Source organism: Carcharhinus amblyrhynchos, chromosome 5 (genome assembly GCF_965287045.1).
Source record: "Carcharhinus amblyrhynchos chromosome 5, sCarAmb.v2.hapA, whole genome shotgun sequence".
Classification (NCBI taxonomy): Eukaryota; Metazoa; Chordata; class Chondrichthyes; order Carcharhiniformes; family Carcharhinidae; genus Carcharhinus; species Carcharhinus amblyrhynchos.
In genome coordinates this window covers 49,682,122-49,704,162 of record NC_137328.1, presented here as the reverse complement: position 1 = coordinate 49,704,162, position 22,041 = coordinate 49,682,122, and the positions used below count along the sequence as shown (strand labels likewise).

Genomic DNA, 22,041 nt, shown 5'->3' with positions numbered 1-22,041 from the left:
TTACAGAAGACATTTTTCCCTCCAGAAAGGGTTGTTAAGGTATGGAATATAAAGGAACTGGGCATGTTCATTAAGAGGACTAATTTGCAGGGTTATGAGAAAGATTTGAAGTGTAAATTGGACAGCTCTTTAAAAAGGCTGACATGGGCACAATATCAAATGGCCTCTTGTACTGTAAGGTTCTATGATTATGCACCATTGCTACTGCCATTGCCAGTAATGGAAGGGTGAACATTACACTCAGTCCTGGTCAGCATGCACTCTGAGCAGTAAAATAACCTACAACTAATACACTGCACTAATTATTTAGCTCACAAAAAATTAGCTGTCAACAATAGGATAGGCTCTGAAAATCTGTGGGCATTGACAAGTTTGTATTATTAGTCGGCATTGAAGAATTTGTATCATTGTATCATTTTAGACTCCCCAAAGGTGGGGGAGTCTAAAACTAGAGGGCATAGGTTTAAGATGAAAGGGGAGAGATACAAAAGTATTCAGAAGGGCAATTTTTTCACACAGAGGGTGGTGAGCGTCTGGAATGTACTGCCAGAGGTAGTAGTAGAGGTGAATACAATCTTGTCTTTTAAAAAGCATTTAGATAGTTACATGGATACGGTGGGTATATAGGGATATGGGCCAAATGCAGGCAATCAGGATTAGTTTAGGGTTTGAAAAAAAGGGCAGCATGGATAAGTTGGGCCAAAGGGCCTGTTTCCATTCTGTGAACCTCTATGACTCTGGTCATCCTTTAAAAGTGTTTCAATGAAATAAAAAAAAAATTGTTTTGATCTTAACATGGTAAAATATAAATCCAATAAACAGATTATAATTGAATGCTGTACTGAGCATCATGTACGTAGAATGTGGTTTATTTTCCTTTGAAGTCACAGCTGCCACATCTCAACTATATTAGTATTTTTTGTTTAAAACAAATTAATGAATCATGACCGGTGGTTTAGCAGGAAATAGCCAACTCATGACATCAGCACTCCATAAATCATTTACTCTAGGTTCATGGGGTATGCAGTCCTGGTATCACCCTGTTGGTTATTTTTCAGTAAGTAATATTAAGCTGATCATGTGTTAAATATTACTGATGACAAAACAAATTATAAATATTACATTTTGAAAAGTGACATGGTTCATTTTATACAGTGGTTCACAAGATACAAATGGTAAAATCTAGATCTTACTAAGTAACTTATTTTTAAACTTGCAACTATGGATTTCATGATGTGAAACAATGATTGTGTTATTATCCCTTCTTCACTATGTTTCAAGCAACTGGGATCCAATTTAGACCATATAGAAAGCTGCTAACAGTCAACAAGTATATGGTGATTTCACTACTATACCATAAAGAGGAAACAGGCAGCAGGATATTAGGATCCTTAGCATTTTTTTAATTGATTTATTATTGTCACATGCATTGGAATACATTGAAAAGTATTGGTTCTTGTGCGCTATACAGGCAAGACATACCGCTCATAGTATACATAAGGGAAGAGGAAAGGAGAGGGTGCAGATTAGCGAGAGAACAGATCCACATATTTTAGTTTGATTACTTCATGCTGAAACATACAAAATCTCTGCTATTCTAGTAACAACAGAAATCTATAGAAGCAAAAGTATTGTTTCTAATGATTGCCTTTGACATGTACTTCAGTGAATTACCTCCTTAAGGCAGCTGGAAAGAAAATAAACTGTATTTTAAATATACTCCCATGTTTTAGTTAGAATACATAAGAGAAATGATGGGTCAAACATCTTAGCATTTACATCGGTGAAGGTCTTAAAAATCTGTTTAAACAGAACTAACTTTTTCAAATAACGTATGAAAGTGTCCTTAATAGCAGCCAATTTCAAACCAGAAAACCTTGTTGCGCTAGATCCAAGAACTTGCAGGATTCATGCACCCTGAATTAGCTTCAAGTACACAGAAAATCCTCACTGAGGAAAATGCAAGACTTCTCCTCAGATTTTTGAACTGTAAGGAGCTGTTCAACTTGAAAGAGAGAATAATAGCAGCAAATAGTGTTCAATTAATCAAAATTCTGTTGCCACTCAGTAACTTTGGTTCTCTTAAAGAAAGGAATCAGAACTAGGAGAAGCCTTTCTTTGGCTTCTCCAAACTCCCTCACCACTTTATGTTCTTATCTGCAAAGGTTTTGTAAAAGAACAGAAACTTCCACCCAAACTGTACCTCCACCTGCCCTGGAGATTATAATAATATGAAAAACCCATTAGATTTACACCTGTGCAAATGAAGGACCACTTAGTAAAATACTAATCAACTCGAGCACAACACACACCACTGCAGAATTAAGCAAATCAAGTCTGTGTTATTGGTGAATGGGAAGATAACTGCAAGTTTAAGGCAAGTCAGATAATGCCACTGCTAATGTTGCTAGGAGTTACGTCAAATCAATGCACACTTAAAATTACAACTCAATCTGGGCAAAAGGTGGATGTTGCCAAAAATAGGGTTATGTCAGTGAAGGCACTTGGAACTGCTGCTCTTAAAGGGATAACTGAAAACATTTTCAAAGTTAGCCAAGACATTTTCAGCTCTTAGCAAAAGGCTGGTGTGGAAAACAGTACTAAGCTTCATCTAACTAGGCACACGGCAACTGGGTCAACGACGAGGCACCTGATTCTAGATATCTTGAATAGCCAATTTTGGAGAGGAATTTGAAACAAACTCCCTCTTATGATGGGAGAGTTCAGCACCAAAAGATACACAATACTGAACTTATTGCTTTTAACCAATAAAAGAAAGCTGATTCATCCGAATGCCAAACTGACTGACCCTAAGTTTCCTTCAGGAGTTGAAAACTATTGAAATTTTGGCCTCTCTGGTTCCACTTAAAATAGCTACTCTTGAATGGCAAGAGGGTTGGAATCCTTTCCTCGGAAGTATTTTTTAAAAATCCATGCCTTTAATAGCACTTTTCACAACTACCAGATGTCTCAAAGCACTTTATAATCAAAGAAGTACTTTTGAAGTGTTAGCACTGTTGTAGGAAACCCAGTAGCCAATTTCCACAAAGCAGGCCCCCACAAAAAGCAATGTGATATTGAGCAGAAATGTTTTGTCACGTTGATTGAGGAATAAATATTGGTCAGAACAATGGAAATAACTCAAATGAAAGCAAAATACTGCAGATGCTAGAAATCATAGAATCCCTTCTGTGCAGAAAGAGGCCACTCAGCCTATCGAGTCTGCACTAACTCAGCATCTCACCCAGATCCATTTCTTATCTGTAGAGTGCCATCAGTTTCATCATCCAAACAAGTTCCACATACATGTTGGTCACACCTAACTCTACCTCACAACCACCTCTCTCAGCTCTTCCACTGTTTCTAAATTATCAAGCTACTTGTCTGACACCCAGTACTGGGTGAGCAAAAAACTTTCTCCAACTAAAAGGAAAATAAAAGCCATTAGGCTGGATGTTCTATGCAGATCAAGGCCCTGAATTAGAATGCATATGGGGGTCCCAAATCTATTCATGTCTTGAGTGTGCCCACTGGTGCAACCTTCCAGAAGGTAGTCTCCCAAATGCTTATTATCCTATTAAAGATAGCAGGTGGGCTCTCGAGGGTGCAGGGCCAGAGGACCCATGGTAATGTCTCCACTGAAAGAGGGGGGCATTGCCAAGGTAGGCAGGGGCCCTCAATCACTTTCTTAGAATTAATGAAATAGAGACCTTAAGCTGATACGGTCAGTTGAAGGAGAAACCCCACGGCTGGCCTATTCAAAGAAGGGGCTGCCTTTTTTCATCCCTGCTGTCCCATCAATAGGGAATGGAGTTATTGGCTCTCATGGTCCCCTGGTCTACCACTGGACAGGCCACTGTAAATGAGCTGGCAGCCTCCACAAATACAAGGTGCTATTCAAACATTAGTAAAATACTGGCACCAACACAAAATGTTTCATAAGTGCGCTAATTAGCTGCCCATCTCCACAGGGCCAGAAAAACTCAGCTTATTGTCTTTGATCCCAACAAACTCTGTTCCTTAGCCAAAGGCTCCACTCTCTCTCAGACAATTGTCTGAGAGGGCCAGACAGTTTGCAACCATAATGTCACATTTAACCCCATAATGAGCCGCCACATACCCACACTGTCACTCTAACCACCTATTTCAACTTCCATAACATCACTTAACTCATATAATTAAAAGCAGAATACGGCACATGTAGGAAACCTGAAATAAAAACAGAAACTGCTGGATATACTTAACAGGTCTGGCATCATCTGTGGAGAAACATTTAATATTTTGAATCAAACATGACTCTGAAGTTCTGAAGAGGAGTAATATTCAACTCAAAACATTAACTCTTTTTCTCTCTCCACAGATGCTACCAAACCCACAGGGTATTTTCAGTATGTTCTAACTCAACTCATCAGCTACTCAAATGCTCATTCAAGACTTTGGTAACTCTAGGCTTGACTATTTCAATGCACTCCTGGCTAGTCTCTCATCTACCACCCCTCATAAATTTAAGGTCATACAAAGCTCTGTTATGCATGCTAACCAAGTCTGTTCACATATGACCCCTGTAATTGCAGACCTACACTGGTTCCTGGATAATGCCTCAACCTGTAAATTCTCATCCTTGTTTTTGTAGCCCTCCATGACCACACCCATCCATATTATTGTAAGCTCCTCTTGCCCTAGAATCCTCAGAGATATCAGCATTCCTCAAAATCTGTTTTTTTTGGTACATCCTAGATTTTAATCACTCCACCACTGACCACTGTACCTTCACTAGCTGAGTCCCTAAGCTAAGAAAATGTCTTTTTTAAACCTCTCCACTTCTCTATCTCTCTTTCCTCTTTTAAGACACTTGTTAAAACCAACTGAGGAAATGTCTTTTTAAACCGCTCCACTTCTCTATCTCTCTTCCCTCTTTTAAGTTAAGTTTTAATTATCTTCTCTAAAATGCTCTTATGTGGCCTTGCGTCAAATTTTGCTTGATAACACTATTGTGATGGCTCTTTGGATGTTTTCTTATGTTAAAAGCCATTTACAAATGCAAGTTGTTGCTGTTGTTGACTAAGATTCCATGATTACCAATTGAAGGCCCATGAAATAAAATTCAAACGGGGATCAAAAAATGGCTTCCATCCCTGACCAAGACTTGCATACAATGGGTATTATTGTACCCTCAAGTAATCTTATCTAGAAAAATAATAGTAGTTTAAGGAACGTACACTTTGGCTTATAGGATTAGAGTATATTCTAAAGTGTGAGTAGACAACCCTTCAGACAGTAGGTACATATCTGAATGGTCAAGCAGAAATAGTTTTCCAACAACCATTAATCTTCATGGGTGGTAAATGCCACGCCTAGATTTTCATAGGCGCTGAAAGCAACTCTACCAATGGTGCTCACTGCTTTTTTTTCAAGATTCACTAGTTACATGGAACAGAAACCAAAGAACAAGCAATCAAGAGTTTTGTTGCTACCAATTTGACATGTGCTTTGCCTTCCAATTGCATTTTACAATGTCACTCAAGAGGTTTCATCAATTCTTTGCGGCCTTGGGCAAGATGTTAGCCTTAAGATTGAGGGTTACTTGTCAAGATATAGTTGTTCTGAGCAATTGACCACGGTGACCAGCCAGGATGGAAATTGAATAGCTGATGAAAAAACTTTCAGATTTGGGATAAAGGCTGTATGAGAATAAATGCTAATATATCTCAATGGATTAAAGAGACTAAAGCATCACCTAGATCAGTTGCCTGGATCAAATAGTGACACAGCCTCTTAGGTAGAGAGATAAGTAATGTTTCTTTGGGGTTCAGGTGGGTACAGGAGTCTGACATTCCTGGTAACGAACCAAGTTAACTTTCTACGGCAGACAATACCTGAACCAGTAAGGTTCACAGAACTCCTACTGCTAATGATTGACTAGCCAGCCTGGTTGAAAGGAGAGAGAATAAAAAGCTAGGGTTCCTCTCCTGCTCTCTCCAGCAATTCCCACAGCTGTATCTGCTGAGAACTAGCTGAAGATAGAACTGTGCTCAGCTCTGATATCCCAGTCAAAATGCATGCTCAGTTTCATGGACAAGCCTTGCACCAATGCATACACAACATTGGTGAGGTCCCAGATATCCATAGAGTTTACCTCAGCTAGAGACAACACATGCAGGGAGAGGGGGAAAGTATTCAGAAAAAAAAATCAGAAAAAATCCAAAATAAATATAAATATGTCTAACAAGTCTCCAGTCCCGTAGTTTTGCCTGCTCTTGACTGTAGCTCAGGTAAGTCTTAATCATTTGGAGCAATTGTTCTTCGGTTTGAAAAATATAACCTGAACAAAATATTTTTAAAATTATATACTTCACTGTCAAAAATGCAACTCAATTTCAGATATCTCTGCATATTGTGTCTCTGCTTTATCATAAATCTCACTCTCCATAGCCCAATGTTTCAGATATTATTCCTGATGCGATTGAATTGTACTATCATGAGTTAAATTAAACTCAAAAACATTTTAATAGAAAATGAAATTAAACTCATTATTGCATTTTAACTCAAGTGGCACAATAAGGTTTGCACTCATAACAGGACCTGAGAGGCCATGATAGCCCATTTAATACAAATCTATTTGGTAACAGTAACCCTAACACTGGGACTAGGAGAAAGGCAAAGGTTCAAGTCACTATTTACCTGCATCAAGTAAAGAACTGTACTTGAGACCAACTGAAAGTTGGAGTAAAATGCAGATCCAATGAAGTTTTATTCCCAATGACTTATATTTATATACTCATCAAAATAACAAATATAAAAATAAAGACTTTCTTGTGGTAAATCAGATTAGCTTAATAAAGATAGGATAAAATGTGAAATGTTTTATTCTGCTGTTAAATTAGAGTTCTGTCCCTTTAAAGCCACAAAGCAGTTAAGCAAACACAGCTTGTGTCAATCAAATCTTACTTGTTTAGTCAGAAAACTATGCAGATTTAAAAGTGCTTATGTTTAAGGCTCCAGCTGACTGGCTTTCTCCTTTGTCTAAAAAAAACACTGCAATTCATCTATAATTATGTATAATATCTGGTTTTGCAGACCTGAGCGATGACAGACATGCATTACATACATTTTTACTATACATACAAGCAGATAGTTTGATGCATTTTTTTGTTTAACACAGCAGGAACCTTATACCATGTAAAATGTCCTTTCAAGACAACAAAGTATAATTGCTGTTAAATAAAATTGAGTTCCAAAAAGTGTAAATTAAAAAAGTTTGGCTCCAACATTCTGCATTCCCAGTGAGACTTTTATGCTTTTCTTTGATGAGTAACACATAAATTTGAACGGCAAAAAGTGTGATGGGCAGAAAATATGTACAGGGGTACTGTTTTCATACACTGCGTGATTTCCAATAGCATTGTTCAGAGCACATGTTTTACAAAAGAAGTGAAATGAAACCATTATGGCATTACTCACAATACAGGAGACAATATTTTATTTGGGAAAAATATCCTAGTTTCTAAAAATGTAGGCGAAAGCGCAGCAGTACTAAAGGCAGCTGAGAAAGTGGGCATTTGTTAGGCAGTTTCAAAAACTAAAAAGTAACTTGGGTTTCAGAGGTTGGGTTATTAGGTATATAAGGATCTAATAAATCACAAAGATTTGGAAAAGGCAGAATGTTGGCAATGAGACAGAGAGAATTTGAACTACTGGAGCAGAATGCACTTGGAAAAGAGACATAAGATTCAGGATGGTGGCCAGGATAATGAATATTTGAGGTTGGACTAATTGGCATTAGAGGAAAACAGTGGGCATGAAAATACTGAGAAGAACCAGTATTGAGAAATTGAGTGAAGCATGTGGAAGATTAGTAATGGGCAATGGGAATGTGAATACATAGGAGTTAATCAGTGGTATTTGGGACAGTAAACAATGGCAGGATAGTGAGTAAACAGTGCCAGACCCAAGCGCTACACTGCCATGATAGCTTGAGAACTCTGGCATCTCAACATCAAAATTGCTACTCTAATTGAGACATGACATGCAAGAGAAGGACAGCTGAAGGAACAAGGCAGTGAATGCACCTTTTTTCAAAAGGACATCCTCGAAGAGAAACAAAGTCTTCACAGGGTGGGCTGTGCCATCAAAATGAGCCTGTCTGGCACCTCAGCACTCCCCCTTTGGGATAAGCGAGTGCCTCATGATTTCCAACTCACCCTATTGAGAAATCAGCATGTCACCGCCATCAGCGCATATGTTCCTACACATGAAGTAACAGACGAGAGCAAGGAGGGATTCTACACCAACCATATGCAATCCCTAACTCTAGTCCCAGCAGTTGAGAAACCGATTTTCCTCGAAGATTTCAACACCAGAGTCAGGGAGGACACAATCTCTGGAAGTGTATAATAGACTAGGAAGGAGTAGGGAAAGCAAACCCCAAGAGTCCTCCTCCTTGTGAAATGGCTAGAACATGACCTTGCCATAATCAGCACCCTGCTTCTGCCAATTAGACAAGCAAAAGACATCATGGCAACACCCACAGTCCAAACGCTGGCACCTGCTCGACCACATCATTGTTTGAGCTTTATTCGAGTAAGGGATCATAGAGATGAGCACATCACCCACACCATGACAGGTACAGGCAACTGCTGGATCAATTGCCACCTTGTTCAATCTACTATCTCCATCAGCCAGGCTCTCAAAACATTAAAGGCAGCAAAAGCAACACCAGAAGAAAATTAACATCGAAAGCCTCAAAGATCCCACTCTTTCTCTGTCAGCACCTCACTATCAACCTCTCAACCAGCAACCACCAGGAGTTACAATGTGCCCTGGTGAGAACCTAAGGTCCATCATAATAAGCACCTGCAACAAAGTCCTAGACCTCACAACCAGGAAATGTGGTAATCGGTTTGACAAAAATGCAAAGAGATACAGGTCCTGATACAATGTAAATGTAAAGCTGGAATTGGCTGGTAATTTCACCACTGCTCAAGAGAAAAGCAGCAGTCCTATGGATGGCTGAAGGCAGCAATACAGTAAAAAAAACCTGTGACATAAAATGCAAATCATGGATAAAAAGAGCATTGAACATCTGAACAACTCAGATACCAATGACATGTGCTAGTCCTTCAGCACAATCAACTATTTATGGTTCAAACGCTCAAGGGTCCACCCAGTTGAGCGTCAAGGATAGGGGGGAAAACAGTGCTCACTGTCAAGAATATTTTGAAGAAATCCTCAGCTGAGACTTGGTCATTGACTTGAATGTCCTCAACTCCATTCCATTATACCCAGTCTCAGCACTATCCTGAAATGGAGCAAGACTGAAATGTCATTCAATGGTTGAAAAACAACAAAACTTCTGGAGCAGATGGAACTCCTGCTGAAGTTCTGAAATTGAGCAGAAATACACCCCTGGCATAGCAGCACAACCTCATATCCCTCATTTTTGATCTGGTTTATTGTCAAATGCATTGGTGTACAGTGAAATGTATTGTTGCTTGCGTGCTATACAAACAAAGCATACTATTCATAGGTATGAAAGGAGAGGTATTTCATAGGAAAGGAGAGAGTGCAGAATGTAGTGTTACAGTCATAGCTAGGGTGTAGAGAAAGATCAACTTAATGTAAGGTAGGTCCATTCAAATGTCTGACAGCAGCAAGGAAAAAACTGTTCTTGAGTCAGCTGGTACGTGATCTCAGTATTCTGTTTTTTTCCCAATGGAAGAAGGTGGAAGACAGTATGCCAGAGTATGTGGAGTCCTTGATTATGCTGGCTGCTTTTCTGAGACAGCAGGAAGAATAGAAGGAATCAGTGGATGGAAGGCTGGTTTGCATGAAGGACTAGGCTACATTCATAACTCGTTGTAGTTTCTTGCGTCTTGGTCAGGGTGCTTTCTATGGTGCATCTGTAAAAACTGGTAAAAGTCGTAATGGACATGTCAAACTTCCTTAGCCTCCTAAGAAAGTAAAATCATTGTGGGCTTTCTTAACTATAGTGCGGTGTAGAGGGACTAAGACAGGACATCAGGTAAAAGGCCTAGATGCTGGGAGATCTCAGGGACACTGGTCATATCTAGTGATATGGTCCAATTATTTAAAAGTCTATTTATTAGTGACAGAACTAGGCTTACATGACATTGCAATGAAGTTACTGAGAAAATCCTGCAGCAACCACACTCTGGCACCTGTTCGGGTACACTGACAGAGAATTTAGCATGGTCAATGCATCTAACCAGCACCTCTTTCGAACTGTGGGAGGAAAATGGAGCATCTGCGAAAACCCATGCAGTCACAGGGAGAACATACTGATTCCACACAGTGTCCCAAGCTGAGAATCGAACCCAGGTCTCTGGCATTGTGAGGCAGTAGTGTGCCACTGTGCCACTCCTACAAAGGAGTCTCCCTGTTGTCTGTCACAGTGAAGATCATTGCACGGATCCTCCTCAATAACCTCCTCTTAGTGGTTGAGGGACTCTTTCAAGAGTTGCAGGGCATATGTTGCCCATTGAACGGAACTGAAAATATAATCTTCATTGCATTACAAATCCAGGAAAAGTACAAGAAACAGCACCAAGTGCTGTTCTTGGCCTTTTTCAATCTCCTGAAAGCCTCTGACTCTGTCAACCACTGAAACTTATGGAATATCCTACTCAGATTTGGCTGCCCTCAGAAATGTGTCATTATCCTCCGCATCCTCTATATTGACATGCAAGGCATGATGCTTAGCAAAAGCACCACCACACATTCTATACTAGTGAACACTGGTGTCAAAGTTTTGTTGTTGCACCAATTCTCTTCTCCATTTTCCTCACTGCAATACTCAACCTCACCTCCTGCTAATTATCCACAAGCATGGAGATAATACAGAAGACAGAAACTGTTCAACCTACATTATCTTCAAACCAAAATGACTCCAATCTTGGTCACTGCACTTTAGTAAATAGGCAATGGGATGGCACGGTGACACAGCGCTTAGCAGTGCTGCCTCACAGTGCCAGGGACCCGGATTCGATTCTGGCCTTAAGTCACTGTCTGTGTGGAGTTTGCACATTCTCCCCATGTCTGTATGTCCTCCGAGTGCTCCAGTTTCCTTCCACAATCCAAAGATGTGTGGATTATGTTGGTTGGCTATGCTAAATTGACCCTAAAGTCAAGGGATTAGCAGGGTAATTGTGTGGGATTACAGGAATAGGACCTGGGTGTAATTGTGGTCACTAGACTCAATGGGCCAAATGGCCTTCTTCTGTGCTATAGAGATTCTATGCTTGTGCTCCCTCAGAAACTGAGCTCCTGGTCACCGTTGACTCCGTCTCAGAAGCATATGAGAAAATGGGACTTCCAGCAAGACCCTGGAAAATTAAGGTTCTCTTCCAATCAGCTCTCACAACAAATACCTCCTCCAATCGATTATCAATGGCAAACTCCTGGAACATTGTCTACATCCTGAGAGTCTGCTCTCACTGAAGGTATACCTAGGTGACAAAAAAATCATCACTGCCTCCAATGTACCAACTCAGCCTTCAGCCAATTGAGGAAAAGAGAATTTGAGGACTAAGATCTCAAACTCAAGATTAAGATCATGGTTTACCAGGCAGGAGTGATCACCAAGTCCTATATGCTTTGGAGACTTGGACAATCTATAACAGGCAACCTCTAAGCACTGGAGAAATATTACTAACAGTGCCTTCGCAAGATCCTCCAAATGCAATGGCAAGAAAAATGGTCTAAAAGAAACATCCTCTCCCAAGCCAATTTGTCCCCCACTGAGGCACCAATCACTCAAAACTAGCTTTGCTGGGCAGAACATGTAGTATGTCTGACACTCAAAACCTAGTCACACCAGGACACTCCCAGGAGGACAGGGTATCCTCACAGCACCCCAGGAGAGGTCAAACATCCTGCCACTCACCAGAATCCCTGGTTGTGACCCAAGATGAAGATGCTGATGTGGGACTGGGTAAACACAGTAAGATGTCTCACAACACCAGGTTAAAGTCCAACAGGTTTATTTGGTAGTAAAAGCCACAGGCTTTCGGAGTGCTCTGAAAGCTAGTGGCTTTTGCTACCAAATAAACCTGTTGGGCTTTAATCTGGTGTTGTGAGACTTCTTATTGTTGTGACCCGAGAACAGCACAGTAGCAGTGGTTAGTGCTGCTGCTTAAGAGTGCCAGGGCCCTGGGTTCAATCCCCAGCTTGGGTCACTGTCTGCGTGGAGTCTGCACATTCTCCCATGTCTGCATGGGTTTCCTCCAGTTTCCTCCACAGTCCAAAAGACGCGTTGTTTAGGTGCATTGGCCAAGTTAAATTCTCCCTCAGTGTTCCTGAACAGGCATAAGAATGTGGCAACTAGGGGATTTTCACAGTAACCGCATTGCAGTGCTAACATAAGCCTCCTTGTGACACTAATAAATAAACTTTAAACTTAAAATGGAGAGGGCTCATCCAAATGGCACCAAGCACATCAAGAGACAAAGTCAGATAGCAGAGGGTGCACAAACCACCAACAAACACATCTGCCCAATCCTTCAAGCACCACCTGCCCTGCATGCGGCAGAGTCCGCAAATTGCACACTGCATTTATCAGCCAGCTCAAAATCCACTGAACCAGAGTGGAACCAAGTCATCCTCAATCCAGGGGACTGCCAAAAGGTGGTGTACTTAAACAAAACCAATTGATATATCATTTGGGATGTTTATTTAGAATATGCTTTCAAACTTGAATAGTATACTCCTTCCAATAACTACTACATATGTAAGCAACCATTGTTGAGAAATTTCTCAACAGAAAAAAGAAAAAGACAACTGCCATAACTCAGCTCTGACAAAGGGTCATCTAGATTCAAAAGGTTGGCTTTATTCTCTCCCCACGGATGCTGTCAGACCTGCTGGGGTTTTCCATCATTTTCTATTTTTGCTTTGGATTCCAGCAATTGCAATATTTTGCTTTTAAGTGTTGCAACTGTTTATGACAAATTAAAGTCAATTTACAAATACAAGCTATTACAAAGTACAACATTTCTTCTTTGACCTGACAGTATTTATTTGACCAAACATGCAACATTCTATAAACAATCCTTTCACAATAGTAACTGCGTTATCTCCAGAAGCTGTGCTTATTTTAAACCTTCCTGGGTCACAATAAAGATTGATGTCCCTACTATTTCCTTCAATAAAGAAAATAAACACCTGCAAAAAAATGAAGAATTTTTTATTTACTTCTTTTTTAAAAATGATACAAAACTTTCTAATTATTTTAATGATCGGCTTTTCAAAATCTATCTTTAAAGGCAGATATCATAGGGTAGATGTAGATTTATTCCTCTGAGACTGAGCATCATTTTTGAGTGGAATACGCAGGGGAAGAAAATATAGAATTGGGAGAAATAATTTGCTGCATTACGATTAGTGGTTAATTAAAGTAGAAACTTGCAAACTATTCCCGCAGATAATAAATGTGGTTTGCAAAACCTATTGCCATGGATTTTGACCTCTCTAACTGCGATAATGTTGCCCAAACCCTTTCTGAACAACAATGTCGCTCCTGGCCAGCAGCAGTGTTGGGAGCTTGACCCACTCCTGACCAGTAGTAGTGTTGGGAGCCCCAAGTCCCATCCCCTGGCCAGCAGCAGCATCATCATCATCATCATCATCATTGGGCAGCCCCAGCCCCAGCCCCTGGCCAACAGCCAATGGCCCCAGCTCCCCGTCCCCCAGCCCCCTGGCCAACAGCAGTCTGGGGAGCCCTAGCCCGAGGCCCACTCCTTGACCCAAGGTGACCCTCTGTTACCTGCAGACTCCTCCTCCAAATAACGCACGCGCAGCTCCGCCTCAGGCCCAGCTGCCGACCCCCTGGAGCTTTCACTGAAGCCTTTCGCTCCAGGCGGCACTCCGATCTTCACAATGCGGCCCCTCAATGCAAGAGAGCGCAGCCCGGCTCCAAAGCAGCGGATTGCCGAACAGGGAGCGATCATAGCTCCGACTCCCGGCCATAGGAGAGCCTGCCTGGACAGAACTGTCAACGCCGCCATAGTAACCGGCACTGAACTCTGACCCCAGCGCGTGGGGAAGCTGGCCCCGCCTCGCACTGAGAGGAGGTTTTGCTCAGAGTGCAGCAATGTGCAGCAGTCACTGCTGATATACACCACTGGGATCACTAGTAGTTCTTTCAGAATGGCTCCCTTGTGATATTAAATGACAACCCTCACATGTTTCACTGATGTTTTGTTATATTATCTCCCCTCTTGGCTAAGATCAAGGCCAAGATGGAGTGCAATACCTTATTTTGTCAGCCTGACCCATGGGGACGACGAATTGGATTCAATTTGAATTTCGTTTCTGAAAGCAAACAAGGAGATGGTTTTGGGTCTGCCTGGTATAATATGTGCATTGGTTTTGTATTAAGAATGGAGTAAAAAAATTTAAAAGACCTTTTGGCTAAGGTCAAGCCCAAGATGGGGTACAATGCATTTTCTTGTCGTCTTAGATCTTGTTTGTCTCTTTTGTGGGAACAATGATTTGAATTCAGTTTTTGAGAGCAAGCAAGGAGATGGATTTGGGTCTACGTGGTGTACTCTGCGCATTGGCTTTATAAATTTAAGAATGGAGTAAAAGATTTAAAAATTTTATTTTGAAGCTTCATGGCCTTTTGGCTAAGATCAAGTGTAGCATAAAACACCCGAGATCACATGTAATGCCTGTTCTTGTCAGCTTGGATCTATTATGTCTCTCTTGTGTGGACCGTGAATTGGATTCAATTAATTCAATTTAAATTGCTTTTTGGAGCAAACACCATAGAATCCTGACAGAGCAGAAGAAGGCCATTCAGTTCATCAGGTCTGCACCAAGTCTCTGAAAAAACATCTTACCCAATCTCACCCCTTCCATCCTGTCCCAGTAATCCCGTTTTTACCATGGCTAATCTACCTAATCTACACAACTTTGGACAGTAAGGGGGCAATTTATTGTGGCCAATCCACCTAACCTGTACATTTTTGGATTGTGGGAGGAAACCGGAACACCCATTCGAAACCCATCAGATATTGGAGAGCATGCAAACTCCACACAGACAGTCACTCAGGACTACAATTGAACCCAAGTCCCTGGCACTGTGAGGCAGCAGTGACAACCACTGTGTCACCCTCGGCATGCCCTGTCCACACTTCACATTTACTTTCTAACTCTGAGAAAGAAATATTTTTCTAAAAATGCGCATTCATTTATTATTGTTTACATACCATAATAGAACTATTTATTTTACAGAACGAACTGTTAAAAAATAAACAAGAACCTCTGGTTTTGTTATAAAAACTCCTCATCTTTTGCAGTGACCTAGACTATAATGATCCCCGAAACCAAATAATTCATGATACACTTCTTTACCGGAAATAAGTACACAAGTGAAAACTTAACAAAAGGATTTTGAATACCCGATATTTAATTCATTAAGTACCAGCACTCATTAGATGTGCAATGGAAACTGCTTTGTGATATTTTTCAGTAGACTCTGATGAGTTTATTCATTAGCAACTTTGTGGTATTTAGGCCTCTACAATTAGTTATTTGCTGCATGCTTCATATTTCAATGTTACTTTTAGAGCATCACTAAATTGAAATGTAATTTTGAGGGAACCAAATTTGTATGGAATTTACAACGGCTTTATATTCATAGAATCCCTACAGTGCAGAAGGAGGGCATTTGGCCCATTGAGTCCACACTAATTCTCCAACAGAACATCTTACCCAGGCCCACCCTGCCCTGCTCTGTCCCCATATCACCATGTATTTATCCTGCTAATCCCCCTAACCCATGCATCTTTGGACACAGAGTAAATTGAGCATGGCCAATCCACCTAACCTGCACATCTTTGGGGTGTGGGAGGAAACTAGAGCAGCCAGAGGAAACCCATGCAGACAAGGGAAGAATGTACAAACTCCAAATAGACAGTCGTCCAAGGCCAGAATCAAACGCGGGTCCTTGGCACTGTGAGGCTTCAGAGCTAACCATGCGCCACCCCAGATTGTTGGTTATCCTCCTCCCAGTCGATTTATCTCACAACCTACATTTATGTAGCACCATTAACATAATTAAATATTCCAAGGCTCTTCACCTTATCAACATATCATTCTATTCATATTTTCCCTCATACTTATTTAACCTCCCCTTTAAGTGCCATTAGCCTCAAGTGGTAGGCATCTCAGAGGAAGGCAAAAAGAGTCCAATGGACAGATGCTGGACAGCAGGGAGTACAATGTAAGGTCTTTGAAAAGATAAGGTCTAAGCAACAGTCCCCAGCGATCCAGCAAAAAGGTCTCCATGTTACTGCTGCCTGTAGTCTCACCAGGTTGCCTAGCATGCATATTTAGCATGTGATGATTGATACCCAATGACATACTGGGTGGAATTTTCCTGTCACGCCCACAGAGACCAAAAATTCCCACCCAGAGATCAACACACCTTTATATGGTCGCCAAATTTTCTGTCCCTCCCGAGATGGTTTCTGCAGCAGGTGGGTCTGGAAAATTTACCCCACTGTCTTCCTCCCTCAGATGCACAATCCTCCAGAGGCATTGAAGAGCCTAAGAACCCTACACTGACACTGTAAGAGGAGCCCCACACATAATCACTTGTGTCACACCTTCTCTCACTAACAAACACCAACTCAGATACAAGCAGATCAATGCAATTCAGTTTGTTGGCTCAGATGATTGTACGTTGTGGAGAGGGCACTTCACACTCACATGAGGAGCTTGTGGAGAGAGAGTACCTAGGACACCAGCTGTCAGAGACCAGGACAAAGCCTTTTCCAAAGTAGATGATGAGCTTCTGGTGCTGTCCATCAGATGACATCCAGATGATGGATGTCCAGTGAGATGCATGGGGAGATCTGGCAGACATCCCTGAGGGTATATGTTATAGTCTCTGCCATGGAGGTGTCCATAAGGAACTTGGGCATTTGTTGACCTGATAACTGAGCACCTCAGTTGATGCTGTCATGGAGAGGTAGCTCCACGAGCAAAATCAGGGTTTCCTAGTGTCACATTCGGACATGCAAACCCTCACTGACCTCAGGAGGTCCCTGCCAGTACGGAATATGAATGGGTACCTAGTATCTCTGCTAGGTAGCAATCCATCAATGGTGAGCAGGGAGGTACAAACCCACCTCATACTGACAGCGAAGCTGCCTGTTGTCTCTTTGGGTTCCTCTCAGAGCACTCCCGCTGAGGGCAGCAGCTCCTCTCCTTCTCTGCCAGTGACCATCACATCTGATGAGGCCATGGCAACTGAGGAGTGGCCATCTAGGTCACTGGACTCAACTATGGCACTGGTTCTGCCATCCAGATGTTGACTACCAAGAGTCACCAGAGCTAACAAGTCAGCAGAATCAGCAATCTACCTTCCGTGCAGCTGCCAGTAAGCAGAGGTTGGCACCAAGACACAGCAATCACAAGCGGGAGCTTGCCACATGCTTATCAGAGACAGCAGGGGCTGAAATCTTTATTAAATAGGTTGTGAATCAACATAGAAGGTGATAGGAATGCCTCCTCAGAAATGTTTGTTAAGGAACGGTGCCCTTGGCGTGAGGTTAAAGCCAAGCGTGGATAGCCAAGCTGAAGGTACATTCAATTAAGACAAATCTGGTATCTCTGCCATCCCTGCCTCCCTGAAGGTTCCTGACATTGGCCTCTACATCCTCACCCTGTGTCTCCTCAGGTTCCTGACCAGATCCATCAAAGAACAAGAAAATTACAGCACAGGAACAGGCTCTTTGGCCTCCAAGCCTGCACCGACCATGCTGCCTCACTTAACTAAAACTGTCTATGCTTCCAGGGACCATATCCCTCTATTCCCATCTCATTCATGTACTTGTCAAAACACCCCTTAAAAGTCACTATCATATCCACTTCCACAACCTCCCTCAGCAACGAGTTCCAGGCACCCATCACTCTCCGTGTAAAAAATCTGCCTCGTACATCTCTTTTATAACTTGCCCCTTGCACCTTAAACCTATGCCCTATAGTAGTTGACTCTTCACCCTGGGAAAAAGCTTCTGACTATTCACCCTGTCCATGCTCCTCATAATCTTGTAGACTTCTATCAGGTTGCCCCCTCAACTTCTCTCATTCCAGTGAGGACAAACTAAGTTTCTCCAACCTCTTCTTGTAGCTAATGGCCTCCATACCAGGCAACATGCTGGTAAATCTTTTCTGTACCCTCTCCAAAGCCTCCACATCCTTCTAGTAGTGTGGCGACCAGAATTGAACACTATATTCCAAGTGCAGCCTCACTAAGGTTCTATATCACTGGAGTCATCCTCTGCAGCCTGTAGAGACTGCATAGTGCAACAAACAAGCTGTGCACAGCCAAGAGAAATAAGAGGGAATATTGGCCTCAAGTCAATAGTAATTGGAAATTAATACCTAGGACATGTTGTAAAACATAAGCAGAGAAAGAAAATCAGAAGAAAGTTACGAATTGGAAAAAAAATTTTGGAACATGTTCACATATTAGTTGTAAAAAAGGCTGTTTCACTAACAGTCAATATTAGTCAAATTGGATAAAGAAGTGTCTTTTCTCTCTCCAATTTCCATAGGATGGCTGTGCAATTGGAGGGTGTGCCAATGGTGGAAATGAACAGGGTGGAGCAGTTTGACTTGGGATGTCCATCCATCCATAAGGTCAAGAGTGAAGTTATTGCGCACCTTCAATATTGAAGCAGTCTATGACATTCTTCTGTCAGACCTGAACAATATCTAAACCTGGATTGGCATACATCAGGTAACATTCATACCACGTAGGTATTAAGTTTTCACCATCTCCAACAAGAACCATCCTAATTATTTTCCAGAAATGACTAGTTTACATAATTCAGCAGCTCACAGGAGGTGAGTGCACAGCAGGAAAGCACAGCCGCTTAATCAGACCCTTACTTGCTGAAAATGGAAAGCCTGTGGCCTTCTGCAGGCACAAACCTGCCATTGCAGCAGTCCCTCATGATTCTATGAGAGCTTGAATTAAAGCCTTCTGGCACCTTCAGTGTTGTCTCCTTTTCCTCGTATTGGGCCTCATGTATATCCAGTTTCTGTAGCTGTACTTCCTTTCAGCTAAAAGGTGAAGACTGCCAGCCACCCAAACAATGCCAGTGTTGATTAGCCTTCCTGCCTCCTCTGTCTATCCATCATCCCCAGTTGAATGACAATCCCAAAGGCAATCCTTAATTGACCAGCACCCATTAGATTGTGCCTGAAGTCCCAATATTATGACAAATAGGGTCTGAATCCAAAAATTTTCCTGATGCTGAAAATGTTCAAAGTCCAGAAAACTCCAAGCCTGCTGGATTACTTGTCCAGTAACAAAGCCACTCTACCACCACAGTCCTATATTAAAATATTTTTTTTTTCTAAACAATAACTATAGAAAACTGACTGTCACCAAAGCTTTTGTGTTACTTGAAATTCAGTTCATTTTTTGTTTGGGAAAGATGCATATATAAATTTTTTGACAGTGTGAAACAAACCACTTTTTTGCAAGGATCTAGCATATTTTCACCATTACAATGCTAAAACTTTATTTGATTGAATCTTGATGATCCAGTCCAGTGAACGGAGACTTTTCTGATCTAATGCAAAGGAATTTTTATATCAGATCCTTAGTGATACCACAGTCATGGTAATATTTCAGTTGGATTGTTTGTTATGTGGAGGTGCAGGCACATGTTCACTTTTTAATTTTTTTTCATCTAATGATGGAGTGGAATGTATCACGTTAGGCAAACAACACAGTGGAGGTTTTGCTCATCTGTGCGATACTCATTTTATATTCTAATGTGAAGGATTCAGATTGTAATTCCTCTAGATAAATAATTGAAATTAACTCTAACAGTTACCTCCTCCACGTTAACTGATGTGTCATCTTCAAATGAAAGAGCTTTATTTGGTAAATACCATTCAACTTTCAGTTCCATGTCAACTGGAGGTCTTAATAATAATAAAAATGAATTCTGTTAACAGCATGCAGTTTTGGCAAACACACACTAACAAGCCTGATGATTTGCATTTCAACTCTCATAAATCTATGGCAGTTCCACTGATTATCCATTGTGTTTTGTGTGCAATCACATGAGTAGTACTACTAGCAACAACAAGTCTTATGGTGGTTATTTTATGGTTTTCAGCTAGTGACTTTTCTTTCACAATAAATCGATGCACCAGTAACTTTATGAAACAAAGGGCCTGACTGTAATCTTGCATAATTATTACGAAAAAAATCATTATCACAAAAATCAAACAATTGTCTGAGTGGGACAAGTTGGCGGGGGGGTGGCATAGCTGGAAGCCTCAACAAGAGCAATCATTCAGAAAAATACTGTGAAATTATCTGAAATGTTAAGACTGAGTATATTAATTTCCTTAGAGGCAACTTATCCACAGTAGAAATTCAAATCAGTAGAAGTTTTTTTGTTGAAGTGGTGCACAACCATTTGCAATTAACATAGCAATTCTCTAGCATAATTCAACAGTGTCACTTGAACAATAGCAAATGCAGCACTTAGAGCTAGTTTTGATTTTTAAATCAAGTTGTTGACCTTACATCTCTACTTCAAGTACAGCAAGATGAAAGCTCATGTGATATCACAGCCTAGACAATGGTACACAAAGCAGCCTTTAATTTAAGGTTAATATTTCTATCTTCCATTTTATCTATATCCAACAGAGATAGCATGAAATATTTGGGACTATTTTTTAGCAGAGTCAGGAAAGGATATCCTTTTCACAATTTTAGATCTAAGTGCCTACTAGCCATGAAAATCAGGAATCAATAATTATGGTCAATATGCAGATTGATTAGATGTGAAGATAATTTATATTACAACCTACATATAAAACAATTAAATGAATTTGATAACAATTAATACCCATCACTGGCCTACTTTTATAGAATATTTGGGCTAAGATTCTTGCATACTTAATATTTGTCGTATCCCCATTTAGGGGAATTTCAAGAAGGTTGCCAATAACCCCTGGAGACCTGGAGCAGTTGACACATACGCATGGGGAGTAGAAGTATCTTTCAGGTACTGCACCTCATTAAAATAAATTATGAATTGAATTAATTTAAAAAGTGTTTCACTGGGGAATTATTCCACAGTACTTAAATGTGATTACAACATGATAAATAGATTGATTTGAGCACCTACCGGTGTCTTCCAGTCACACTTAGTCCTTGGCACCCGTTTTTATTCTGCTTAGTAAGTGCAGCATGGAATTGACTTTCCATAACCAATGTTCAGCAGATTTTTTGTAGTTGGATTCAGTCTGCCAAAAACTAAAGGCAGTTAATGATATTTATGCTTGCTATTAAAAACAGACCTCTACCGCTTAACATGGGACACAATGTGGAATTTGTTTTTACAAAGTCTTTGGAGGATAGCCCATATTATAGAATGAGTACCTTTCTGGATGAAAGCCAATGATGTTGTGTAACGACTCTGTTAATATGTCATGAAGTTTTGCTCAAACCATGTTATGAAAGAGAAATTTGGCTGCAGGGAGACTACCCATTCAGTATGGCTAACTGCAGATGCCCTCCACTTACCTTACCCAGGATTACTGTACTGATTACAAGAATTAGTAATTACAAAGTAATTCCCTCTAGTTGATTATAGAGAAATTCCAATTTTTATTTTGTATTGTAGCTTGCTTTGTCTGCAGATCTAATACACAACATTTATTATCTAAACCATTCTACTGTACCAATAGTTAAAAAGTGTGTTTTATCTACAGGCATAATGGCTTCTCACTGATATATCAAATTAAAGGCGGGATTCTCTGGCTGTTCTCGTCTCAAAACTGGAGAATCCTGTCTAAGGTCAATGGACCTTTAGATGCTCCACCCCCTTACCCACTACAATTCCCAGAATGGGCAGAACAGCAGAATTCTGGCCTTCATTTCTGCGATTGAAGTGTTGTCATATGCAGCACAATATAAGAATTATTCCTGATCAAAACTACTGAATTTAAAACTTCAAGGTATACATGCATATTGTTCTA

The 22,041-nt window shown here is 40.8% G+C and overlaps 1 protein-coding gene across 3 annotated transcripts in view; it reads right to left on the bottom strand.

Annotated features, from left to right (window-relative positions):
• The window catches only part of auh (AU RNA binding protein/enoyl-CoA hydratase), a 257,979-nt gene extending 236,649 nt beyond the window's left edge, over nucleotides 1-21,330 (bottom strand). The window contains exon 1 of one of the 3 annotated variants that reach the window (XM_080188754.1): nucleotides 21,189-21,330. Coding sequence is in view for 2 of the 3 variants with exons in the window: in XM_080188753.1 (XP_080044879.1) it covers nucleotides 13,781-14,021 (241 nt within the window). In the remaining variant the exon portion in view is untranslated. Of the gene's footprint in view, nucleotides 1-13,780; nucleotides 14,077-21,188 lie in introns of those variants that run through there. The other 2 variants (XM_080188753.1, XM_080188752.1) reach the window with 2 other exon arrangements.
• Between the last annotated feature and the right edge of the window lie 711 nt (nucleotides 21,331-22,041).